This window comes from Mchenga conophoros, linkage group LG9 (genome assembly GCF_057382185.1).
Source record: "Mchenga conophoros isolate Kocher_MC1m ecotype Shallow Benthic linkage group LG9, M_conophoros_male_GT1.1, whole genome shotgun sequence".
In the NCBI taxonomy this organism is placed as follows: Eukaryota; Metazoa; Chordata; class Actinopteri; order Cichliformes; family Cichlidae; genus Mchenga; species Mchenga conophoros.
In genome coordinates, this window is record NC_140534.1 from 32,363,550 (window position 1) to 32,375,918 (window position 12,369).

Here is a 12,369-nt window from a genome sequence, read left to right on the forward strand (position 1 = left end):
GACATTTTTCATCGCTTTTCCAAAACCTGAGTTAAAGTTGGCTGTTCCGGTCCACACTGCTGACATTTTGTTTAGCCTAGCTACAGCAGCCTCCAGTTTCTCTTTTTTTTAATCTGGAGTCACCAGTCTCACTCGCCTAACCCTGTGCCTGTTTAGCACGGGATGTCCCCCTAGTGGCCAATCTAAAAAACTACAACAGAAATGACAAGCCACCCTCTGATTAATGAAATAAGTTGGTATCGGTTCATGGTATCGGTTAACTTTTACGAGTATGAGTACACACACAATTTACAGTATCGGCCCCGATACCAGTATCGGTATCGGTGCATCCCTAACAGTCTTGTTTAGCCTCCCTGTACTCTAAGCAGGTACAGAGGATGGCTTTATCAGTCCTTAAAAATGGTTCCCATCCTCTAAGGGCTGAATTTCAGCTTCTTTCCTCAGGACGGAGGTTTCTGTTTCCGGGATGCAGGACAAAGCGTTATAAAAACAGCTTAGTGCTTATTTAATTCAGTGACAGCAACAGGGACAGTTTTTGTTTTTGATTCGAAATGTTTAAATTACTATACATGTGCTACAGTGAGGTTTATATTTTTATTAGGTGTGTGTGTTTTTGAAGGGATGCCAAATGCTGTCATTTTTCTTGCCTGTGGGTATAAATAAAGTTACCTTGAACCATGAGAGTCAAACACAGCTTAAAGCTTACTGTGAAAACATTAGAATAATAGTAACTAACGATGTAATGGTATGAGCTTTGAATCCAGCAGGGAGAAACAGGAATCAGGATTTTTTTTCTGCCCAAATATAAATTAGAGGGATGATCGATTTATTTGTACCTGCTTTCATATTTATTGGTGTTTGAATATCGCCTGTCTGTGACATCATACAGACCCAAGAGTGAAAAAAGTGTCTCAAACTGAGTGTTGTTGTTTTTTTAACTTATTCAGATCTCATAATTTAAAACTCCATGTTTATTATCAGTTTCCCGTACGGGGTGGAGGTGACAGCAGCTGGCGGCTCAGGCCTGCTCTGTGCTTTCTATTTTCTGCTCGGTGTGTCTGCAGCTGTTGTTTGTCACTCTGCCTCTCGGGTTCTGGCAGCAGGTCGGTGGGTGAAAGGGCTCTGGACCTCTCACTTCCACTCAGCCATGGAGCTTCAGCGTGCAGCACTGGCCACTCTGTTCCTGCTCACACTGCTGTCGTCGGGTAAGTTAGTGAAAACGTTAAGCTGATAACCTGACGAAATGTTTTCAAAGCAAATCTTTTATTTTAAAGGTTGAAAATATCTTTAATCATAAAGCAGGAAGTTTATTCTTACTGGAAAATGTAATCTACAGCTAAAGCAGTTGGTCTGTTATGTGACCGACTAAACTTTTGTGTCAGACTTATTTCAAGTCTTTTTTTTTAATGGAAGTGTTTTTGGGGGGGTTTTTAAGGAAGGACTCATTGAGCAAATAGTTGGGTATTGAGACAGTACAGAGTTTTTTTTAAATCCAAATTAAAACCTCGTTAGTGAAAAATGATCATCTCAAATAGAAAAATGTAAACTCAGTGATGTGCAGCGTTCCCTTTGAATCAGATTGGTGAAAATCAAAGCGTTGCAGTGTGGTGAGCTGTAGGATGGGAAGCCGGTTATCCGTCGTGGTCGATGGATCTGCAGAGCAGCTGTGAAATCTGAGCAGCATGAAGCATTCATGCGCTTGGATCCCGTCGGTTTTCCTCTCTGAATGTCATGCTTGTTTACAGTGTATTTGTGTCACTAGGCCTGGCCGTTAGTCAAAAACCAAACTAAAAACAAATACAAAAAGATGTCACCTGGACTTTGTGGGATTGTGGATTTCTAAATTGAGCAGCACATTCTTTGAGTTTAGAGATGAGTTTATGTTTGACCTTGGAAACAGGAGCTGGAAGCCCATTAGGAAGCAACATTGAAGCTTTCAAGTGTCGCTCTGATTCAGCTTTGGACTAATACTGGGATCAGACTCCACACTGTAAACCAAACTGTCACTGGTGATACCGTTTGATTTATTTTGATCTTAAGACTCAGATTTTAATTTAAAGAGTAAACATGTCTAAATTCAAACACCGTCAACAGAAAGAAGCTGGTTGGGGGGGTCTGAGCTAGTGCAGGGAGCCGAGTTGAGCTGCACTGCTTCATACTCTCTACACGCCTCATCCACGTCATACCCCACCTGTCCCTCTGATGTCAGCACTGCTGCACCCACCCAGCATCCACCTCTAATGTTTGCAGTTGATCTTTAGACCTTCCCATTGTTCTGAGCACTGGTCAGTCCAAAGAGTTTACTTCACCTTACAATATAAAACACCTTGAAGTGACTGTGGTTGAGATTAAGCTCAGTGTAAGGAAAATTGAATTGAACTGAAATGAATTAGCAGTATAATATGAAAGGCGTGTGTGTTTTCATGCATGTCTTCCTTCCATATTCGGCAATAAATGACTTTAAGGCTGGAAGGTGACGAGAGGAGCTGGGATTAAAATCACTCTGAGCAGGGTCAGAAGTGTCAGCGTGAGCAGCGAGTCAAGGAAAAAAGTGGCCCATCTAATCATAAAGATCCTGAAAAGCATTGGACTGCAACCAGAAATTATTAACAACAGCAAAAAATCGGAAAGCTGTTTAAATAATAGATTATTACGTGATGAGAAAAAAATGAAAACTGACATCTTTGTGCAAAATTTTAAAGATAACTTGAAAAAAGGTAGAAAAAAGTAAAGTTGCTTTTTTTCTTTTAACTCATGTTTAATTATAGAAATGGATTTACTGTTGAGTGTCTCATTCCTCCATCACAGTACTGGTTGCTTTCTAGATTTCCAACAGAGTTTTTTGCCCACTGCCTCCTCAGCAGGTTTGGTTTGCTCATCTTAAATACTGAAACGTGTCCTTTGTTGGCCTGCTGGACTTTTGTATAATCTCTCCCAGTTTTAGTAGAAGCAGCTTAGAGAATATGAACAGCAGTTGTAAAACGTGTGTGTTTTAATCTGTGTGTGTGTTAGAGTGCAATGGCAGGAACGAAGAGGAGCGTGTTATTGAATACGTGTTCAAAGAGATGGGATACAACAAGGAGCTGCGCCCCGTCGAGAAGCAGCAGGATGTTGTCGATGTTAACCTCGCCCTCACGCTCTCCAACCTCATCTCTCTGGTTCGCAGCTTCTGTGTGTTTATGTAGTTCATCCTGTCATTAAAACTTTAAATGTGTCCGTTAGGTTTAAATCGAACACATTCAAACAGAAACATCGATGTTTGTCTTTGTTCTCCTCTGTAGAAAGAAGTAGACGAGACGCTGCTGACGAACGTGTGGCTGGAAATTGTGGGTAACAATTCATTCTTTTACATCTTCATATTCAGCACTTGCAGCTCTTTATTTACTTCTGTGTGTGTGTGTGTGTGTGTGTGTGTGTGTGTGTGTGTGTGTGTGTGTGTGTGTGTGTGTGTGTGTGTGTTATGGCAGACGTGGACTGACTACCGGCTGACGTGGAATTCCACAGAGTTTGGTGGCATTGAGATACTCCGGCTGCCGCCCAGCATGGTGTGGCTGCCGGAGATCGTTCTGGAAAACAAGTGAGGTCACACAAAAAAACCTCATTTTTATGTCAATGGAAAATTAAAAATTTTAAATGTATTTGTCCGTCTCTATGAGATAAGTAAATGAAAACTATTTTGTCATGATAATCCCAGTCATTAAGGCCTGGCCCTGTTTTTGCCACCCTGAGTGAAAACCACTGCTGGTATTCTGTGGATTTATGAGACAAAAGCTGAACTTTTTGGGAGGTTTGAGTCCTGTTACATCTGGTGTTAGACCAAGCCAACAGCAAAAGAATGGTGGATGGGCTACTTTGCTGCTTCAGGACGATTTGGTGTAATTGATGGAACCATTAATTCTGGTCTGTTTGGCCATTAATTTGCTGTCTTGAACCTTGGGAGCACTTGTATTATACAGCAGGACAATGATCCAAAACACAGCAGGAAGTCCATCTGAGAATGAGTGAGTCAAATGCTTTGGTGTGACCTTAAAGCTGCTGTTCATGCTCAAAAATCCTCCAATGTGACTGTATTAAAACAACTCTGCAAAGTAAAGTTGGCCAAACTTCCTCCACAGTGATGTGAAAGACTCACTGGCAGTTATCTCAAACACTTGACTGCAGTTCTTGCCGGTAAGGCTGGCACATGTTATTAGGTTTTTTCACGCAGGTTTGAATGTTTTTTCCCCTTAATAATTAAAATCATAATTTAAAAACTACATTTCTATTTACTCAGGTTGTCTTTAAAGATCTCAAACATTCAAGTGTTGCAAAAACCTTTTCACAGTACTGCAAAACCAAATCAGTTTTAAGGTTACACTTTGTGTTGATCTCCTTAAATTACAGCTGAAAGTCTGCACTGATGTAAAACCCACTGTGGTGAAGTAAAGAGCCCAAATAAAATAAATAAATCATTGGGCAAAAACAGATTTTCCTAACTGTATGTCCTTTCCTCCTTCCTCCATGCCTCAGTAATGATGCCCAGTTTGAAGTGGCCTACTACAGTAATGTACTGGTGTATGAAAATGGTTTCTGCTACTGGTTGCCACCGGCCATCTTCCGCTCCTCCTGCTCCATCAACGTCAGATACTTCCCCTTCGACTGGCAGAACTGCACGCTCAAGTTCACGTAAGAAAGAATTATTTAAAGCTCTCTGTTGACAGTTATGCATCCAAAATCAGAATTTACAGTCTGCTGTGAAGCAAATCTGTAAAGTTTTTATGGTGTTTTTCTCCTGAAAGATCTCAGATTAATTTAATCCGTGTTTGTCACGGTGCTTTGCAGCTCTCTGACCTACAACGCCAAAGAGATCCGGATGCTCCTGAAAGAAGAATACGCCGGAGAAGTCGCCAACTATACAGTAGAGTGGGTCGTTATTGACCCTGCTAGCTTTACAGGTAGATGCTCTTTTCTGCACTCCAGTGTTATGTTCACACTTTACTTTTCCCTGTCAGAAATGCCCATGCCATACTGTACTGTAACTCGATCCTGTCCAAATATATATTTCTGGCTCATCTGGAAAAGTGTCCGTGCAGCCGCCTGTCCACAAAGAACCACACCTCCTCCCACAGTGTTGGTCAGGATTTAACTTGCACATAAAGATCATGTAGCTGGTCTTCTTGTCTTGAGCTTTGCATCTTGTTGTAAACCGTCTGTATTTGTATTCATGAAGGCGTCTCTTGATTGCTAACAGTGATACTCTTACCTCTTTGAGTCTCTTCTTAAGGTTAGATCTTGTGAAGTTAGTTTTCTTAACCATGGAAAAAATTCTGTCATCATCCACTTTAATTGTCTTTTGTGGTCTTTCTGGGTTTTTGGTGATCCTGAGCTGGTCAGTGGATTCCGTCTTTTTATGAATGAACCAGACTGAAAGTGTTGCTCTTTCTTCGATGGGTTTATTCAGTTTTTTCAGCCCAACTCTGGCCTCTTTTATTTCATCACCAGTACATCAACACCTCATATGAAGAGTTGAAACTCCAACACTTTTATTGCATCTTTATAAAAAATGTATAATTACTGTAGTGTGCACAGGCAAAAAAAAAAAAAAAGTTTGGACTTCACTGCATTTAGATACATTTTTCACAAACATGGACATGAAAAACACATTTTAGTGCTTCTAATGTCAAAGAACAGACATCTTTTCACTTTAGGCTGAAACGACGCAGTCAGGTTTGGCAGTCAAACGTGGAGGAAGCGCCGTTATGTAAACTTTCTTCTGTCTGGGTCTCATCTCATGTTTTCCACTAATGTTGGCAGAAAACGGCGAGTGGGAGATCGTCCACCGGCCAGCCAAGAGAAACATCTACAAGCACATCCCCATGGACAGCAACAAGCACCAGGACATCACCTTCTACCTGATCATCAAACGCAAACCTCTGTTCTACATTGTCAACATCATCATTCCCTGTGTGCTCATCTCCTTCCTGGCCTGCCTCGTCTACTACCTGCCCGCTGACAGTCAGTGCACGTTTAAAGAGCAATTTCAACCAATTCTCTGTAACCTGTGGTGTTACCGAGCTGTGCAAATATTCCTCGACATGCACAGAGACACACTCAGTTTTGTTTTTTTTATAAGACAGAGAAATGTGCCAACTCTGAAAGCTTAAAATCTTCTGCAGGCTGTCAACAGGAAACTGCAGCAAGGCAGATTAAATGTATTTGTAAACTAATTATAATTAAATCATTTATATTTTTAAACATTAATCTGGGAAAAAGTCAGAAATCACCGTAACTGGGAATCTCCTGTCGATTCCTCTGGTCTTAGTGTAAACAGAGCTCACCTGCAAACACTTTGCAAACACTTTGCTCTTAAACTGCCCAGAAATACTTTGTTGGAGGTTTAAAATAATCCCAGTCTGAACTGGTTTCCTTCACTTGTTGAAACAGTTTGTGCGTTTTGTGTGCAGGTGGCGAGAAGATGACCTTGTCCATCTCTGTGCTGCTCGCTCAGTCTGTCTTCCTGCTGCTGATCTCTCAAAGGCTGCCGGAAACTTCCATGTCTGTGCCGCTCATTGTTAAGTAAGAAACGCAAAACATACTCCCAACAACAGCTGGAAACATCAGCTTTAGATTCAGATTGAAGCTTTTCCAAGTGCTTCATTATAATATGCTGGTTTTCTTCAGTAAACATGAATGATTTCTGTTTGCACACAGCAACACGATTATTTCAGAGAACAGTCAGAGTTACCAGGGTCAGTGTTATTAGCCTTCTGACGCCCTTTTTATTGAGCCAGAGCGCAAACCACTGCTGTGCAGAGATGTACTTAAACTTTGCAATGCAGTTTAAAAACTTCAACAAGGCTTTAACATGTCACCTGAGAAAGCGTCACGCCAAAACCAGATACATTTGTTTAGATTTGAGAAAAAGAATCGTTGATGCTCACAACGCAGGAGATGAATATTCAAAGTTAGTATGTATCATGTGTGTATCATGAACTGGAGTGAGAAGTGTCGTCAAGAAATTCAGAGACACGCAGGACAGAACGAGCCTGGCAGAGGCAGGAAGCAAACGACAAACGACTGAGATATGTGACGTCCAACAGTTGGGAATTGTAGCCTCAAAGGAGAGAGTCATGAGAGGAATGGACTGCAGGACAGAAGCCTTCAAACGAGACTGAAGTAATAATGAGATCTTGGAGAAAGAGTCTGCATACTGGAAGCGCATCATTTGTTCAGTAAAGTGTAGCACAGCTGAATTACAGAATTACAGTTTTCCTGTTTGGGGTGAAGACTCTCCAAATATGGACTGCTGTTTTATAAAGTTCCCAGTCTGTAAACACTCGCTGACAAATAACAAGAAATGAAAAGTGAGAAAATAATGTGTATATTTAATTTAAAAAAGAAAGAAATAATAGATCAAAGTTAAAGTTAAACTGTCTCCCAGGTATTTGATGTTCATCATGGTGCTGGTTACTGTGGTCGTTTTAAACTGTGTGGTCGTCCTCAACCTGCACTTCAGGACGCCGAGCACGCACGTCATGACTGAGTGGACCAAGAGGGTAAAACACACACACACACACACACACACACACACACACACACACACACACACACACACACACACACACACACACACACACACACACACCATGTGATGTACATCCTGTCCAGGTGAAATGAATTTATAAAATATACCATTCAATGCACAAACATATTACACATTTTAAGCAGCAGCCAAAGAATATTTCTGTGCATTTATTTTAAATATCTGTTGCACGTTTTAAAAACGTATTAAAAACTGATTTATTTATTTAGAACTTATTTCTAATAATAATAATACATTTTATTTAAGGGCGCCTTTCAGAAACCCAAGGTCACCTTACAAAAAACAGAATTAATAAAAGAAACAATAGTCATAAAATACATAAAATAAGTTAAAATTACAAAACAGAGCTTGACAACAGATAAAATCAGCATTAAAGCGAATAAGCCAGTTTAAACAGATGTGTTTTGAGCTGTGACTTAAATACGGAGAGGGAGTCAACAGGAGGAAGGAGGAGGAAGAGAGCTCCAGAGCCGAGGAGCAGAGCGACTGAAAGCTCCGTTCCCCAGAGTGCTAAGGTGTGAGGATGGAGCAGTAAGATGAATAGCAGATGATGATCTGAGAAGGCGGGAAACAGTGGTGATATGGAGCAGGTCACATAAATATGAAGGAGCAGATTTATGGATACACCTGTATGTAAGAAGTAAGATTTTAACATTTATTCTGGCCTCTATGGGCAACCAGTGAAGCTGCTGAAGAACTGGGGTAATATGAGCTCTCAACGGAGTGCGAGTTATGACCCGAGCTGCAGAATTTTTTATTTGCTTTGCATCTTTCTCTCACAATATTTTCCCAGCTTATTTTAATGCTTTGCTGCTTATTGATGTGTATTCACTGATTCACACTGACAGCGCTGAGGCAGCACAGCTGAAAATAAAATAATAAAGTACAATTAATTCAAAAGCAAAAATAGGAGAATCAATATCAAGGTACATAACTACAGAATTAAATACTACAAATATCTATTTATGGCGTATTTGAGCATTAATTCAATGACTACATTTTTAAGAATATTTATGGCATTAAAATTCATTTGTTTATATTTGATTTACTTTTGTTTGTCCAATATATGCCAACTTAAAGTGTCAGCTTTCAGACACACTGCAGTGTAGTACTGTAATAGTGCCATACAGCAATAGTAATGTATAAAATATAAAACTTTCTGAGTTTTATGTAAATAAACACGTTTCTCTCCACGTCCAGTTTTTCCTCGAACGGTTGCCTCGGCTCTTGCTCATGTCCCACCCTGCGGAGGCAGAGCCAGCGTGGGATGGAGCGTTGCCGCGACGATCGAGTTCAGTGGGTTACATCGCCAAAGCGGACGAGTACTACACCGTCAAGTCTCGCAGCGAGCTGATGTTTGAGAAACAATCGGAGAGACACGGCTTCACCACTCGAGTCACCCATGCAGCATGTACGCACCGTCGCCTGAGTGTGTTTATAAGATGCTGCGTTATTGTGACAGGAAATCAGAATCAGATGTAGTGATGTGGCCTTCGTCGCCAGGCTTCAGCACATCAGTATTACACGTAGTTTTGTGTTGGAGTCTGATGCTGCTGGGGCCAGCTGTTTGGTCGTATACGTGATCAGTGGACTCTGCAGTAAAACCTGCAGAGAGGATGTTTAAATTGAGGTGTGTGTGTGTGTGTGTGTGTGTAGTGGTGAAACCCCAGGATGACGGAGGTGTGACGGATCAGCTGTACTCTGAAATGAAGCCAGCTGTGGACGGAGCGAACTACATCATCAAACACATGCGCAACAAGAACGAATACAACGAGGTGAGAGCGAACAACCAGAACGTGACGATGCTCTGCTTGATTCAAGATGCTTTGAATTGTGTAAAAAATGCACGTTTTCATCAACATTTTGCATTTTTTTCAGTATTTCCCACACGCACATGTTTCAAATCAACAAACAAATTCTAATATTTGTCAAAGTTAATCCAAGAAAATACAAAACACAGTTTTCAAATGATGGTTTCATTGATAAAGAGAAAAAGCTGCCCAAACCGACCTGGCCCTGTGTGAAAGTCATCGCCCCTTAAGCCTCAGAACTGGTTGTGCCAACCTGGGGGGGGGGAAGTTCATGCATTGATAATAAATAAAAACAAATGTTACACATCACTGGGGAGGAATTTTGGCCCCACTCCTTTTCGCAGAATTGTGTGAATTCTGCCACATTGGAGGGTTTTTCAGCATAAACAGCATCTCCATTGGACTTTAGTCTGGACTCCAAAGCCAGTCCAAATCTTTCATCTGTTTTTTTGGGCTCATCATCCAGCTGTATAACCCAAGTGATCTTGAGCTTCAGTGTATGAACTGATGGTCGGACATTCTCCTTCAGGATTTTCTGGTACAGATCAGAATTCACGGTTCATTTACAGCAAGTCGTCCAGGGCCTGAAGCAGCAACGCAGCCCCAACCCATCACACTACCTCCATGTTTGATTGAAAAGTTGTATTCGTTTTAAACCTGATGTAACTGGACTTAAACCCGTTACATCTGGTCAGTCTGGGGATCATCCAGATGTTTTGTTGGTCAGCAGTGGTTTTCGTCTTGGATCTCGCCCATGGATGACATTTTTGCCCAGTCACTTTCTTATTGTTGAATCGTGAACTCTGACCTTAAGTGATGCCTGCAGTTCTTTAGATGTTCTTTTGTGACATCCTAGATGAGTCGTTGATGTGCTCTTGGAGTAATTTCGGTAGTCTGGCCACTGCTGGGAAGATTCACGTCTCTTCCGAATCTTCCACTGTGGTTCACTGGAGTCCCCAAACCAGCAGTTTTTAACACTGCTGTGTTGACTTCATTATTCTTGGATCTGGGGCCAGACTGTAACAACATCTGATGAGAGGACTAGAAGCTCATTAGTTCCTTTGGTTATGGCTTTATTGTTTTTATTGAATAAAAAATGAGGTGAAACATAAAACTCTGCCCTCGCTGGTGTCGTCACAGGAGAAAGATAACTGGAGCGGCATCGCTCGCACCGTCGACCGTCTCTGCCTCTTCCTGATCACTCCTGTGATGATCTTTGGCACCATCATCATCTTCCTGATGGGAGCCTGCAACAGTCCTCCACGTCTGCCCTTTGAAGGAGACCCGCATGACTACATGGAGAACCATGCACGTCTGCTGTAGCACATGAACAAAAGCACCCAACACAGCAGAGAGCGCTGTTACTGTGTTCATATCCTGAGGTTTGTTACTCTGTATGACAAAATATTGTAGCTGTGTGTTTTCTTGTGTTGAATGAATAAGTCTGTATTTGATTTAATCCAGGGTTTGTGGTTTGAATAAAGATTTATAATCAGAAATCTTTGACATGATTTGTTTCTGTTCACAATGATTGAACCAGCAGAGAATATTCACTTTCACTCTTTAACCTTTTTTTCTTTGCATGAACTAAAGACTGTTTTTTTAAACTCTCCAAGGTTCGGTGTGTAAAATGTCACCACTAGATGTTATTAGATTGCATAGTGCAGTCAGTTAAATTCTATGTTTGCAACTCTCCCAATTCGAATGCATGTCCAGCTGCAGCAGGACAAACAAGTCTATGATGTGACTCCTCTGTCAGTCAGCTGTTTACCTCGGCTGGTGTCCACGTCGATTCACTCTGGAGAAAGCTGTCCAGTGACACAGATATCAAGGTGAGCTGGTGAGGATATCCTGCATGTTTCTGTTGTTAAGTGCTGCTGTTAGTCAGCATTAGTACAACAGTCTGTAAAGTGGATGTAACTTTGTTGGATTCTGAGACTTGGATAATAAACTCGTATGATGTGAGAATGTACTTTACCTTTAAAAAAAACTGTTTAAGTGTGATTTTTAGGACACTTCAGTCCTACATTACCTGTCATAATGGCGGAAAGGCTTTTACAGACAAAAACATGGCTGTGCCATGGGCTCCCCCGTGTCACCTATTGTAGCCAACCTTTACATGGAGGAAGTGGAAAGGAAGGCTCTTGGCTCTTTCAAAGGAAGAGTACCCAGCCACTGGTACAGATATGTGGACGACACCTGGGTCAAAATCAAGACACAAGAAGTGGAATCCTTCACTGCGCACATTAACTCTGTGGATAAAAACATCAAGTTCACCAGGGAAGACACAAAGGACGACTGTTTGCCTTTCCTGGACTGCGCTGTGCACATTGAAGAGAACGGCAAACTCAACATCGAAGTTTACCGGAAGCCCACACACACGGACCAGTACCTCCTCTTTGACTCCCATCACCCTCTGGAACACAAACTTGGAGTAATCAGGACCCTACACCACCGGGCAGAACATGTTCCCTCTAAGCCTGAAGGAAAAAAGAAGGAACACACACATGTAAAGGAAGCACTCAAAACGTGCGGCTATCCTAAATGGGCGCTCTTAAAGTCAGCAAAGAGGCACAGAAAAGAAGACCAGACACCAGCGAGGGAGGATAAGAAGGACAGACGCAACAACATTGTCATCCCCTATGTAGCCGGTGTATCAGAGAAACTCAGGAGAGTTTTCTCCAAGCATGACATCCCAGTGTATTTCAGACCCAGCAACACACTCAGACAGAAACTGGTTCACCCGAAAGATAAAACGCCAAAACACAGACTTAACAATGTGGTGTATGCTGTACAGTGCAGCGAGGAATGCCCAGACCTCTACATTGGAGAGACCAAACAGCCACTTCACAAGCGCATGGCACAACACAGAAGAGCCACCTCCACAGGACAAGACTCAGCAGTCCATCTGCATCTTAAGGACAAAGGACACTCTTTCGAGGATGCCAATGTTCACATTTTGGACAGAGAAGACAG

General features: G+C 41.7%; 1 protein-coding gene across 1 annotated transcript; it reads left to right on the forward strand.

The window, feature by feature from the left end:
* Positions 1-1,089: 1,089 nt before the first annotated feature.
* On the forward strand, positions 1,090-10,899 carry chrnd (cholinergic receptor, nicotinic, delta (muscle)). The gene is made up of 12 exons (XM_085287614.1): positions 1,090-1,205; positions 3,013-3,158; positions 3,282-3,326; positions 3,468-3,577; positions 4,510-4,665; positions 4,822-4,934; positions 5,794-5,994; positions 6,444-6,555; positions 7,421-7,535; positions 8,783-8,993; positions 9,239-9,357; positions 10,534-10,899. The coding sequence occupies exons 1-12, from the start codon at positions 1,148-1,150 to the stop codon at positions 10,714-10,716; spliced, it is 1,569 nt and encodes a 522-aa protein (XP_085143740.1). The 5' UTR covers positions 1,090-1,147; the 3' UTR covers positions 10,717-10,899.
* Positions 10,900-12,369: the final 1,470 nt, after the last annotated feature.

Coding starts and splice junctions, on each gene's coding strand:
- chrnd (XM_085287614.1), top strand. CDS start 1,148: ATGGAGCTTCAGCGTGCAGCACTGGCCACTCTGTTCCTGCTCACACTG. Junction 5,995..6,443: donor CTACTACCTGCCCGCTGACA/GTCAGTGCACGT, acceptor TTTTGTGTGCAG/GTGGCGAGAAGATGACCTTG. Junction 7,536..8,782: donor TGACTGAGTGGACCAAGAGG/GTAAAACACACA, acceptor CTCCACGTCCAG/TTTTTCCTCGAACGGTTGCC.